At 37.6% G+C, this 13,956-nt stretch overlaps 1 protein-coding gene across 1 annotated transcript in view; it reads right to left on the bottom strand.

Moving 5' to 3' along the window:
- Positions 1–13,956, bottom strand: part of SH3BGRL (SH3 domain binding glutamate rich protein like) — a 91,698-nt gene that overhangs the window by 16,004 nt on the left and 61,738 nt on the right. Inside the window, exon 4 of the mRNA XM_019932205.3 lies at positions 3,575–3,760. Coding sequence (XP_019787764.1) covers positions 3,575–3,760 — 186 coding nt within the window. The remainder of the gene's footprint in view (positions 1–3,574; positions 3,761–13,956) is intronic.

The following is a 13,956-nucleotide window of genomic DNA, read 5'->3' on the forward strand; positions in this document are numbered from 1 at the left end:
TTCAAAATTTCTCTAAAAAAACGCAAAAACACAGAGATAAGCTTGGCATTTTGGCTGAGTTATTAGAGGTAAAATGAACTCATAATTTGCTGGCTCATAATTTCTGTAGAGATTGCCTCACCAACAGATCACCAATTACAAGGTTCTTTTCTAGCATATATAGTTCCTGGTACTTGGAGGATCTGGAGGTATAAAGTTTACGGCCTCTCAAGCCATTGATGACCCTAAATCTGACCCCTAACTCAAGAAACATCAGAATTTCTCTCATTTAGGGACTCTTTTAACACAGTCAGTATGGTTTAGAGCCACAGAGATCTCCTCAAGGATTGTCTCAAAGCATCTTTTTGTGTACCCTAGATGTTGACAAAGGATTAAATCATAAACAACAGGCATTTATGACCAGCCTCCTATATTCTTTAAACTCACTATTCAAAAGTGAAACTAACTGGATCTTGATACAAAATCCATACTGAGACACATGACCTATAAGTTACTCAAGGTAAACAAGCAATATACATCATATCTATACTCAGCCACTTGGAAGTAACCTCAAAATGCTAGTTAAAAGAACGTAACAGTTATACAAGAGACATTTCTTACTATAATCAAATCAATAAAAACAGTCTGTGTCAATCTTTAAACTCATGTGAAAGAAAGTAGATCTTCAAATACATTGAAATCTGATCATAAAATACTATGTAGGGTAATCTAGTTATCTCTGCTTCAGGTGTTTGGGGAATCACAGTACATTATTTGTTGGCCCTGAACTTAGCACACAGAAACAGATTTGTAGCTCTGAGAGAAAAGAATATCATCTTCTCAATTAATCAGGATTAATTAATTTATTGTACAAATATGTATTGAGCACCTACTACATGCCAATCACTGTTCCTGGTGCTAAGAATACAAGAGTAAACAAAACATAGTCTGCTTCTTCTATAGGAATTCTCTTGAGGAAAATATACTTTATTTACATATTTGGGATTCCAATAACATTAATCCAGAATGTATTCTACCATATATTTGTATCATATTAATTATTTCATGAAAATGTGCTTTAGTTCTTCATATACACAGCATAAGCTCTTTCAGAACATAGATTACCCTTAAAAATTTTGTATCGTTTATAGCAGAGCTTCATTTATGTTGGCAGGGTAATTGTTTCAGTTACATCCTAATCTGGAAATAGAACCTAAGCTATAGCTCAATGATTCTAAAAAAGGAGGTAATTTTCCCCCAGGGATGTCTCGCAAAATCTGGAAACATTTTTGTTTTTTCACAACTGGGAGGGTGCTACTAGCACTCATGGATAGAAGCCAGGGATGCTGCTAAACATTCTACAATGCACAAGGGAGCCCCCATAAACCCAACATATCAGTATTGCCAAGGTTGAGAAACCTTGGGACAGTTTAAACAAGGGAATTTAATATGAAGAACCACTTACAAAAGATTAAAGAGCTGAAAGGCAGACAGGAGACGGTGAGGCAGCCCAGAGACTAGAAATAGCAGGAAGCTGCTACCACAGCTACTGCTGAAGGGAAAAGTGGAGAAGGTAGTATTACAGAGCTGGTACCACAAAGGAGATGTAGCCACTGTCATGGACACCTCCAGAAAAAGGGGGGATACCTTGGCTTTTCCTCTCCTCCTGCCCTCCACTCATCCAACCAGTGCATCCTATTACCGGCCAAACCTAATAGGCAGCCAGTTGGCAATGGACACTGGGAAATATAATTTGCTGAGGTCAGCCTCCCACAATACAGAATGAAACAAGAAAAGAACGAAGATGGGATCTTTGAGTAAACAGGAAAATTAACAGCACAGTGGTTTAATAGAATGAGTAAGAACTTCAGAATAAGACAGATCTAAGTTTAAATTCTAGCTGCATCACTTAATAATTGTATGATTTAGGAAGTTAGTTAACCTCTTCTAGGCCTCAATATCTTCATCTATGAAACAGGAATAACAATCTCTACACCTCATGAGATTAGTATGAGAACTGATTAATATAGTACACATAAAGTATGTAGCACAATAGCTGACATATAATATGCTTTCTATGAACGGTTGCTATACACTTTTCTCCCTAACGTCTGTATAGGGCCAAATCTTAATTATTGTTATGAAACTCCTAACTCAGTGCCTGGCACACAGCAGGCACTCAATAGAGAATGGATTCCTTTTCCATTAACAAATATTTGTTTGATTTGCATCTCACCTCCTGCACCTTCCTTTTCATCTTCCCATTTCTCAGTGATACTTGCCTTTTTTTCCATAACATACTCCATTCCCTTATAGTATGGCTTCCGAGGGAGAAATAAACCAGGTAAATTTGGCTTCTCAAACATCACCTTTATAACCCAAAATGTGTTTCTTTTAAAAAGTCAAACAAATTGAAATTCCTGCTTCAAAAAGGAGAGATTAAGACAATATATGCTGGCTTAGATTGGACTGGATGACCTCTGAGGCCTGTTTCAGCCCCTGAGAGTTGACAATTTGCAGAAATTTCAAATATAGAAGCACTGAGGTTTCAGCATCTAAATGAATAGCCTAATTGTCTTTTCCTTATCTACATAATATGTCTTTACACATTGGCCCTGTTTGCAGCAGCAGAAGAAATCTTCTGGCCCCTCCTCAGAAGTGACAAATTCAATTCACAGAGAAAATATTTTATGCTAATGAACTTCTCAATTTTGCCATACCCTCCCCTAGGTGTTCTCCTTCTCACTCCCATATAAACACATGAGTTAGAAGATTTGGATTGCTGGCTCTAAAAACATTTGTTCCTCAATTATGCTAACTCTGAGGACACAGCAAAGCAAACAGTTCTTTACTGGAAATTCCTATAGCCCTTACATATGCTTTCTGTACCATGTCATCACATGGATGTGGCCTCATAACCACTCTCTCTGTTTCAGGTGTGTTTGATTCTACCCACACAACACTCCCAATCAGCTCTTTAAGAAAAGAGGTTTTGTTTTATACATACTTGTACTTGCCATGGTACCTAGAGTGGCCACAGGCTACAAATGTTACTTAAATACACAGTGAATGAACATTGAAGGGAACTACTTCATGGTGTAAATGAAGGCTAACCAAGATGACAAACTTGAAAGCACCAGTCAAAAAGTAAAAACTCTACTCCTGTTTCCCTCATCCATACATTAGTTCAATTAGCTAACTCAAAATTTTAAGAAAATTCATTAATAATACTCAAATAAAAGTTTTACTACCTTGAAGCAGAAACTGAGATATTCCTCTTTTTAAACTAATTTTAATCTAAATAATCTAAATAATCTAAATAAGTAAAACAGCTCACAGTGGCTTCTTCATGGACATACCAGAAATAATATAAATGCTCTGGTCTGTACTTATACATTCACAGATAATTTTTTGGTGAATGACTCATCCATTTGCCTTCTAGTAGAAGGCAAAATACCCTAGCTGCCTAGGATGGATGTAGAGGATGAACAGGAGAAATGACTGTATGTAGATATGGGGTGGGAGTAAAAGAAAGTGGATGGGTTTGAGGCAATCCATTTTAAAAAAAAAACAAGAATTTTAATTGGTTCCTTACCCCACGGTACTGGCTTTCATTGAAAATTTGAGGTGGCAAGGGGTACCCTGTGGCTGGTCGACTGTTTTCAGGTACATTTTCTCTCATCCACTTCCGATTCTCTTCATTGGCTGCAATATCTTTTTCTTCAAATCCTATTTTGTTAGCTTCTAAGAAACCAAGCACATCTTGCTGTTTCTTCTTAATCTAGGGCCCAAAGGACAAGAAGTTATATTGTTGAACAAACAGCTTTTATTATTTTTATCATATTCAACAAAAAATGTGTTAATGAACTAGCAGAATGAATTCAGACATGGATCAAGATTTGTGGTTTAACAGAAGATATATAGTTTTCCCTCTATTATTTTGTTGTTAATGTTGTCTCACAAGTGGATTGAAGAGCTTTCAGTTCACAGATCCTTTTATCAACCCAACTTTTCCTTTTTTTCACTGAAATGCTCACATCTAATCATGAAGAAGAAAAGATAGCTGATACATAGCAATAACCTCAAGTGCAATTAACTCAAAAGTTTGAGTAGTGGCAAGGTGTGTTTCCCGATTATCTACAAGCCTCTCTTAATTTTAGCCTTTGTTGAAAGTCATTCCAAACGACCTGAGTCTACTTCCTGTCTTAATAAGCATCATACAGTTAACAGAAATGAATATTTCCTTGAGAATGTTACAAGACTCTATGTGTCAATTTTCATCATTTGGAACAGAAACTGAACAAGTAAACAAGAGTCTTTTTCATGAAAGTGCTGAGCTACAACAACACATTTAATCAAGATGGGGCTTTGTCTTGTTTTATAATCAACCTGTCGCATTTTCTCAGCTAACACTTTATTGAAGATCAACAGAGGTTCCAACTGTGATGCACTAAAATCTAAAATGATTGTCCGAAACTGTATTTAATAGCTATTCAACAATATTTCTTTGGTGCCTCTTAAGTATGTAAGAAATTTATCAGGTTCTTTAAAATGTCTAAAGAAAAATAGCAGATTCCCTCCTAAAATTACAATCTAGAGGGAGGTATTAGACATAGATATATTAAAATTTTCAATTATAACATGGTATTTAAATATGAAGCTAAGGTGGTCAGGTGAGAGGAGTCAAGTGAATGACAAAGCCAAGAGTGCAAGGAACTTAAAAGAGAGAGCAAGTGCTTATTGCTATGAGTGATGCCACTTAGACTAAGCTTAATACTGACAGCACACATGCTGCATACTATATCCATCTATATTGCATGCAGTCTATGGTTTTAGTGAAAGCATGATATACTTAGTAAAGTTTAATATAATTGTCCAGCTGTGAAAAATGAGCTCACAAATATTACAGCATATTGAACTAGAACAATAAAGGTACAGTATTACAAAATAAACTTGGAAACTTTCTAAATGGATGCTCATAATTTCTATGACTAAATTCTTACACATAATTGAAGTCTCTAAATGAATAAACACTTGTGTGGGTGTGTATTTTGTCTTTTTAAATAGGTTATAATTTGTGACCCAGTCAACTTCTGCAAAGAGAAATTCAGATATATAAATTCCTTCCAATTGGTTCTGTTTGTTTCAAATGCTGCCACAAGAAGGGCTACACTAATTTGTAGTTAAATAATAAGACTGTCTTTGCCTAGCCAGTGCCTATCGATTTAAGAATGGGGTGAAGGAAGCATGAACAAATAGAATTTAAAGCTGCCTTTTCAGTCTTTTACTAATCTACTTACAAAATACACCCAAAAGGAAAATCAAGTCTGAATCCCCAGTTAGTCTGTTTGGCACTAGACTACTGCAGTGTTGCCACTGTGTAGTCATTTGGTAAACAAAGAGATCTGTGTGCATTTTAAATGAATACTGTCATGAGTCCTTAAGCCACTGGCTTCCTACTGCTTAATCTAATGGTATAACCACAGCAAGAAACACTTGTTTTCAGCTTGCCTGTTTTGAAATATTTTAAAAAATGCTTTGGTCACAATCAGCCATGTAAAGCTTGTAATTCACATCTCTTTACCAACAAGTCTACAACAAATCTAGGGTAAGACTATTAAGAATTTTCTTGTTGATCTCCTGTCTCTACCCCTAGCTCCCTGGAGTTCTCCTGACAGATGTTCCAAGATGTGGCAGCATAAGAGCACAATGTAAGGTTTGCTATTTTACCGCTGTCTGCCTCCCCAAATACTGTTATTACTTTCTTTTTCAGTTGCAATTCTACCACATTATGTCTAGAGAGATGTTAAGGCTCAAGTAATTTCAGTAGAGCCTTGTGTGAAAAGAGGAGTGTAGATATTTAAAGGTAGTTTCTCAAAAACAGCTATGTCTTAAGGTGGTCACAGTAAAGAAAGTACAGTCATGCCTAATTTTCTAGGTTAAAAAGGCTTTTCTTTATCAGTTCTGAAAAATCTCATCTATCCAGCCCATTCTTTTTAAATTTTATCTTTATTGGAGTATAATTGCTTTACGATGTTGTGTTAGTTTCTGCTGTACAACACAGTGAATCAGCTATATGTATACATATATCACCATATCCCATCCCTCTTAAGCCTCCCTCCCACCTTCCCTAACTCAACCCTCTAGGCCTTTGCAGAGCATCGAACTGACCTCCCTCTGCTATGCAGCAGCTTCCCACTAGCCATCCATTTTACATTTGGTAGTGTATATATGTCAATGCTACTCTCTCACTTCATACTAGCTTCCCCTTGCCCTCTGTGTCCTCAAGTCCGTTCTCTACATCTGTGTCTTTATTCCTGCCCTGTCACTAGGTTCATCAGTACCGTTTTTTTTAGATTCCATATATATGCGTTAGTGTATGGTATTTGTTTTTCTCTTTCTGACTTACTTCACTCTGTATGACAGACTCTAGGTCCATCCACCTCATTACAAATAACTCAATTTCGTTCCTTTCTATGGCTGAGTAATATTCCATTGTATATATGTGCCACATCTTCTTTATCCATTCATCTGTCAATAGACATTTACATTGCTTCCATGTCCTGTCTATTATAAATAGTGCAATGAACATCAGAGTGCATGCATCCTTTTGAAGTATGGTTTCCTCTGGATACGTGCATAGGAGTGGGATTGCTGGGTCATATGGTAGTTCTATTTTTAGTTTTTTGAGGAACCTCCATACTGTTCTCCATAGCGGCTGTATCAATTTACATTCCCACCAACAGTGCAAGAGGATTCCCTTTTCTCCACACCCTCTCCAGCATTTATTGTTTGTAGATTTTTGATGATGGCCATTCTGACTGGTGTGAGGTGATACCTCACTGTGGTTTTGATTTGCATTTCTCTGATAATTAGTGATGTTGAGTATCTTTTCATGTGTTTGTTGGCCATCTGTTTCTCTTTTTATGGAGAAATGTCTATTTAGGTCTCCTGCCCATTTTTGGATTGGGTTGTTTTTTTTGATATTGAGGTGCATGAGCTGCTTGTATATTTTGGAGATTAATCCTTTGTCAGTTGCTTCGTTTACAAATATTTTCTCCCATTCTTAGCGTTGTCTTTTCCTCATTTATGGTTTCCTTTGCTGTGCAAAAAGCTTTTAAGTTTCATTAGGTCCCATTTGTTTATTTTTGTTTTTATTTCCATTTCTCTAGGAGGTGGGTCAAAAAGGATCTTGCTGTGATTTATGTCATAGAGTGTTCTGCCTATGTTTTCTGCTAAGAGTTTTATAGTGTCTGGCCTTTCATTTAGGTCTTTAATCCATTTTGAGTTTATTTTTGTGTATGGTATTAGGGAGTGATCTAATTTCATTCTTTTACATGTAGCTGTCCAGTTTTCACAGCACCACTTATTAAAGAGGATCCAGCCCTTTCTAATCTGGAGCTTTTTCCAGAGTCAGAAGGAACTGCAGTCTCTCTCCATTTCCTTCAGACATGGCTGTATGTGTAGACCCAGGAGGCTGTGAAACAAGGAGCACTGGGAGTACCATCTACCCTAAAATTCAATTCTTCTGATGCTTGAAACTCTACCATGACCGGTTTACCAGTTTGGTCTTCATAGAAAGGGCAGTCAGTGTGCATATTTGGAGTGGAGGGAGGGATTGCCCGGAGAGAAGAAAGGCAAGGAAACAGTGACGTTTCTTTGTCTGCCTTAGAATTTTGCCAGAGTTGTCCCTATATAATTCTAATAGAGGGGTACACAAAATGTGTACCAGGAATGGCCTCCCAAGATAATCCCAAGAGGAAATTTCCAAGCCTTATTATATGTTAGTACTGGGTTAAGATTTGTACCAGATAAAGACCTTTAAGGAGAAAGGGAACTAAGACTTGTTGAGTGCTTGCTGAGTACCAAACTCTTTGTGAGGCTATGTACATATATCCCCTGAAATGCTCATAACAATTCTGAAAGGTTAGTATGATTATCCCCATTTTACAACAAAGGAAATTGAGGCTTAGATAGGTTAAGATACCTGCGCAAGAAGAATGATCTCTTAATTGCCTGTACTAAATTAAAAATATAAAGCTATCTGACTGCAAAACCCTGTTCTTTTTCAATACATGCAGTACATATTAGAATTCCCAATCTTGCTGGGGAAATAAGACGGAAATATATGGAAGAGTTCTTCTAAACTATGTGATACAAAATAGAAAGACAACAAAAGCTGAGATATCTTATGTTCTCTTCCAAATAGCCTAATTTACTGAATTTGATTTCCTAGTTATTATGGTCTCTTTCCCCTTGACCAGTCTAAACTGAGTTCCTAAGCCCACCAACTTGTGGGCTTGCTTGCACATGGGCAGCATGCACACAGAAGAACTGAATGGAATGTCATGAGGCCTCTGGTTTGTTGCTGACTACACTGAAAACAATGTAGCCCATGTCTCCCCTTTGTCAAGAGCTCGGTAACTTAATAGTTCTGAGTGGGCAAAGCTGGTATAGAGGCGTATTTCTGTACTTTAAATTTACAGAGAAACAGATGAGAAAGTGCAAGGGCATCAGACCCCTCCCATTCTTTACTTTTTTAAAATAAGCAATGTACCCATCACTTTAAAAAAAGAAAGTCCAACAACCTTTTCAAAGAGCAAAATTATCTGAACACAATGCACTACTCACTTGAAAGTAAAAACAGGGACTTCCCTGGTGGAGCAGTGGTTAAGAATCTGCTTGCCAATGCAGGGGTCATGGGTTTGAGCCCTGGTCCGGGAAGATCCCACATGGCGCGGAGCTACTAAGGCCGTGCACCACAACTACTGAGCTTGCGCTCTAGAGCCTGCGAGCCACCACTACTGAGCCTGTGTGCCACAACTACTGAAGCCTGTGCACCTAGAGCCCATGCTCCACAACAAGAGAAGCCACCACAATGAGAAGTCCGTGCACCACAATGAAGAGTAGCCCCCACTTGCCACAACTAGAAAAAGCCCGCGCACAGCAATGAAGACCCAATGCAGCCAAAATAAATAAATAAATTTTTTTTTTAAAAAAAAGAAAGTAAAAACAAGCTTTTACTGAGTCAGTAACAGCAGGACTAAAGTTCCTTCTGACTCTGGGAAACAGTATGGACAGAGAAAAGTGCCAGGCAAGAAAGGTATTCAGGAATCATTCCCAAATTCTCATTATCTTATAAAGATGAGATTATTCAGAACTGAAATTTCATTTAGTCAAGAAAAGCCCTTTTAATTCAGAAAATGAGCATGACTGTACTTTCATCTCTTGCAGGTGAATTTCATCCCCACATAGTCTTATCAAATGTACATGCCAAGTGAAGTGTTAGCAGATTAATAAATAATAGACAAATTTGACAAAAGGTTGAAAGCCACAGAATCAAAACATATACTGTAATCCTACTGCTGCTACACTGGTTCCCTGTGGCCAGTTTCAACCTCAACCCCTACTGCTTAACTTTCAAGGTTCTGCATAATGTTCTATCTTCTCTAAAAATATGCACTCCCTGGGCGCCCCACAACATATCAAGCTGCCTTTATTTTTCCCTGAGTTTGCTGTGCCCAAGACCTTAGTGCTTTTCTCTTTGTTACCTTCTACTGCAAGTTTCCCCTCTTTCCACTGATACAATTCTAACTTATTCATCCAGGTGCACTCCCTCTGTGAAACCCTTGGTGGCCACTCCAGTCTTCTCCCTCTGACCTCCTACAGTCAGTATCACCCAGTTTGGAGCTTAATCAAATAGTACCAATGATTGCTAATCTTTTCACATGTCAAAGTCTCATCTCTTCAAGTAGTTGCTAAACCACCTGAAGGTAGGGGCCATGCCTTTTGTTTAAGCTTTCCTACATAGTGCTCACCTCATAGGCTGGACACAAAGTAGTTAATACTGATTGATCTAACAACTTCATTTTAAATCCAGGACCTCCAAAATGCTTGTTTTTAGTTTTTTATTTTAATAAACTTCAATTTTGGAATAATTTTAGATTTACAGAAAATTTGCAGATATAATATAGAGAGTTCCCATATAACTGTCACTGTTTCCCCTATTGTAACACCTTACCTCACAGTGGCACATTTGTCACAGCTAAGAAACCAACACTGATACATTGGTATAGTACTATTAGCTAAACTCCAGACTATTTGGATTTCACCAGTTTTTCCACTATGGTCTGTTTCTTTGTTTCAAGATCCCTTCCAGGATACCACATTACATTTAGTCATGTCTCTTTAGTCTCCTCTGGCCTGTGACAGTTTCTCAGACTTTTCTTGTTTCCCATGATCTTGACAGTTCAGAGGAGTATTGGTCAGGTATTTTGTAAAATGCCCCTCAATTCAGGTTTGTCTGATGTTTTTTGGATGATTATATTTCCACACTCTATGTTTTGGAAGCAATTCAATAAATCAATTATACATCAATAAATCTGGAAAAAAATAACTCCAGCTATATAAAGCAAGAAAAGTGTCTCTTTTTAAAACTCTTACAGCATACTGTGAATCTGACAATACTTTCTAAGAAAGTTTCAAAAGAGTCAGGGAAGTTTGAGAAAAGTAGGTAGCTATAATCTAAAACCTATTAAACCCTATTCTAAAGTAATATACATTAGTCTTTGTGGCTGACTGGGCTGGATTTCTCAAAGATTAAGTGTTATCTGGAAATATGTCTTCAAAAGAATTCCCAGGATTAAACATTTCGTGCATCATATTAGATTGATGGGTTCTCCAAAAGGGATTGGAAAAAATGCCATTTAATGGTGGGTTTTAGTTATGTTTTAGCCACTGTTTTCAATATCAGATATTTCCTGAACCCTTGAAGTACTAATGACTGGAATGTACAATATGACAATATAAATTCCAATTACCTAGAATTTGAGTGCAGGGAAATATTGTTGGTTATTACTGTTTGCACATAGACTCTCGTTCATCCCTAACTAGCAAAGTAAGTCTTTATTCTCCAAATTACCACTTGGCAATCCAAGAACAAAGCTGATTATAAAATACAGCCTTCAGAAATCTCCAGACCCAAACAGAGCACCTCATTGCTAGCACATTCCATGGTAGGGAGATAGCAGCTGTTCTAAGCAAAGCTTAGAAGAATTAAAGCTCAAAAATTTCACAAGATTTAGAGCTTTTGGACTCAAAGAAGCTATGGGTTCATCCAGCATATGTTGGGGTATCAGAAGGTATTCAGGAATTATTCCCAAATTCACAGGAATTTTGAGTACAGACAAGACTGGGAGACAGATATTGTCTTATTATTCATACCAGTTATAGAAGGCCAATTAAGTGACAGCTGCTAAAGCAGGTGTTTTGATACATTATTTAACTTAATATTCATAATAACTCTGTAAGGTAAATATTATTACCCTCATTTTATAGATTAGAATATTGAGGCTCAAAAAGGTTAAGTAAATTTACCCAAAGTCACAAAGTTAGTCAGTGGCAGAGCTGGTATTCAAACCTAAATGTCTCTAACTCCAATGATTAAGTTTGTTCCAATATATTGCCCTGTCTAGCTTCAAGATATTTTGCATGGATATTTTTTCTTAAGAGATTTTTATATAAGGTCGACAAGCTCTTACAAAGAGTAATACCACTTTTTGATGTGTTCTTACTATATAATTTAATTCTAAATTCTACTTACCAGACCGTGATTTTGTTCCCATTATCATCCAAGTGAGTATGCACACAATCTAATCAATCTTCAAATTATTATGAGCAAAAAGTGACTGGAATACCCAATTCCAACTCTAGGATCCTCTGCTGCTAGGAAAGGATTAGTGTCAGACTCCTGCCTAGGTGATGTTAGACACTACCATTCAGTCAGGAATGCAGTTCATGGACTGACCAAGATGACAGAGTAGAAAGACTCTGAGTTCACCTCCTCCCTCAGGTACACCAAAATTACAACTATTTACAGAGCAACTGTCAATGAGCACAACCTGAAGACTAGCAGAAAAGGTCTTCAACAACTAAAGATATAAAGGAGAAACCACAGAGACAGGTAGGAGGGATAGAGATGAGGTATAGTCAAAAGACCTATACCCCGGGGTAGGTGACCCACAAATGGGAGGATAAATACAATTGCAAAGGTTCCTCCCAAAGAGTGAGGGATCCAAGATGCACAGCAGGCTCCCTAGCCCCACGGTCCTGCACCAGGAAGATGACCCTTCAGAACATTTGGCTTTGAAGGCCAGTGGGGCTTACTTTTGGAAGAACCAGAATGCTGTAGGAAACAGACACTCCACTCTTTAAAGGGGTACACAGAAGCTCACACACTCTGAGACACAGGGCAGAAGCAGTTATTCGAAAGAAGCCTGGGTCAGACCAACTTTCTGATCTTGGAGAGCCTCCTGGAGAGGCAGGAGGCAGCTAGGAATCACACTAGGACACAGACTCTGGCAGTAGCCATTTCTGTGAGCTCATTCTACTTCAAGGACAATGGTGCCAGTAAATTCTTATTTTTTGTTTCCATCTCTTAATTTTTTTTTAAATTTTGTATACAAATTTTAAAGATTATTTTCTATTTACAGTTACTACAAAATATTGGCTATATTCACCCATATTGTACTTCCCATTCACCCACCCCTGTATTGCCCTTCCCCCCACCCCACTGGTAACTAGTTTGTTCTCTATATCTGTGAGTCTGCTTCTTTTTTGTTGTTGTTATATTCACTTGTATTTTTTAGATTCCACATATAAGTGATATCATACAATATATGTTTTTCTCTTTCTGACTCATTTCACTTAGCATAACGCCCTCCAAGTCCATCCATGATGCTGCAAACGGTAAAATTTCATTCTTTTTTATGGCTGAATAGGATTCCATTGTATATATGTATATATATACCACATCTTCTTTATCTATTCATCTGTTGATGAACACTTAGGTTGCTTCCATATCTTGGCTATTGTAAATAATGCTGTTATGAACATCAGGGTGTGGTATCATTTTGAATTAGTGTTTTGGGTTTTTCTGGATATATACCCAGGAGTGGAAATGCTGGGTCATATAGTAGTTCTATTTTTAGTTTTTTGAGAAACATCCATACTGTTTTCCATAGTGGCTGCACCAATTTACATTTTCACCAACAGTGTACATGAGTTCCTTTGTACACAGAAAAAATAGAGTTTAAAACACAGAATTGGAAGATATAACAATTGTAAATATATATGCACCCAATATAGGAGCACCTAAATACATAAAGCAAATATTAACAGACATAAAGGGAGAAACTGACAGTAACACAATAATAGTAGGAGACTTCAACAGCCAACTTACATCAATGGACAGATCATTCAGACTGAAAATCAATAAGGAAACACAGGCCTTAAAGGACACAATAGACCAAACGGGCTTAATAGACATATATAGAACATTCCATCCAAAAGCAACAGAATACACATTCTTTTAAAGTGCACATGGAACATTCCCCAGGATAGATCACATGCTAGGCCACAGAACAACTCAGTAAATTTAAGAAGACTGAAATCATATCAAGCATTTCTCTGACCATAGTGCTATGAGACAAGAAATAAAATATAAGATAAACAGCTGCATTTTCTTTCTTTCTTTTCTTTTTTGTGGTACGCAGGCCTCTCACTGTTGTGGCCTCTCCTGTTCCAGAGCACAGGCCCCGGATGCGCAGGCTCAGCGGCCATGGCTCACGGGCCCAGCTGCTCTGCGGCATGTGGGATCTTCCTGGACCAGGGCATGAACCCGTGTCCCCTACAACAGCAGGTGGACTCTCAACCACTGCGCCACCAGGGAAGCCCCCTATTTTCCTTTTTTTTTTGATTAATTTTTATTGTAGTAGAGTTGCTTTACAAAGTTGTGTTAGTTTCTACTGTACAGCAAAATGAATCAGCTATACATATACATATATCCCCTCTTTTTTTGATTTCCTTGCCATTTAGGTCACCACAGTGCATAAGTAGAGTTCCCTGTGCTACACAGTATGCCCTCATCAGTTACCTATTTTATACATGGTATCAATAGTGTATATATGTCAATCCCAA

The sequence above is a fragment of the Tursiops truncatus genome, chromosome X (genome assembly GCF_011762595.2).
Source record: "Tursiops truncatus isolate mTurTru1 chromosome X, mTurTru1.mat.Y, whole genome shotgun sequence".
NCBI classification, from domain to species: Eukaryota; Metazoa; Chordata; class Mammalia; order Artiodactyla; family Delphinidae; genus Tursiops; species Tursiops truncatus.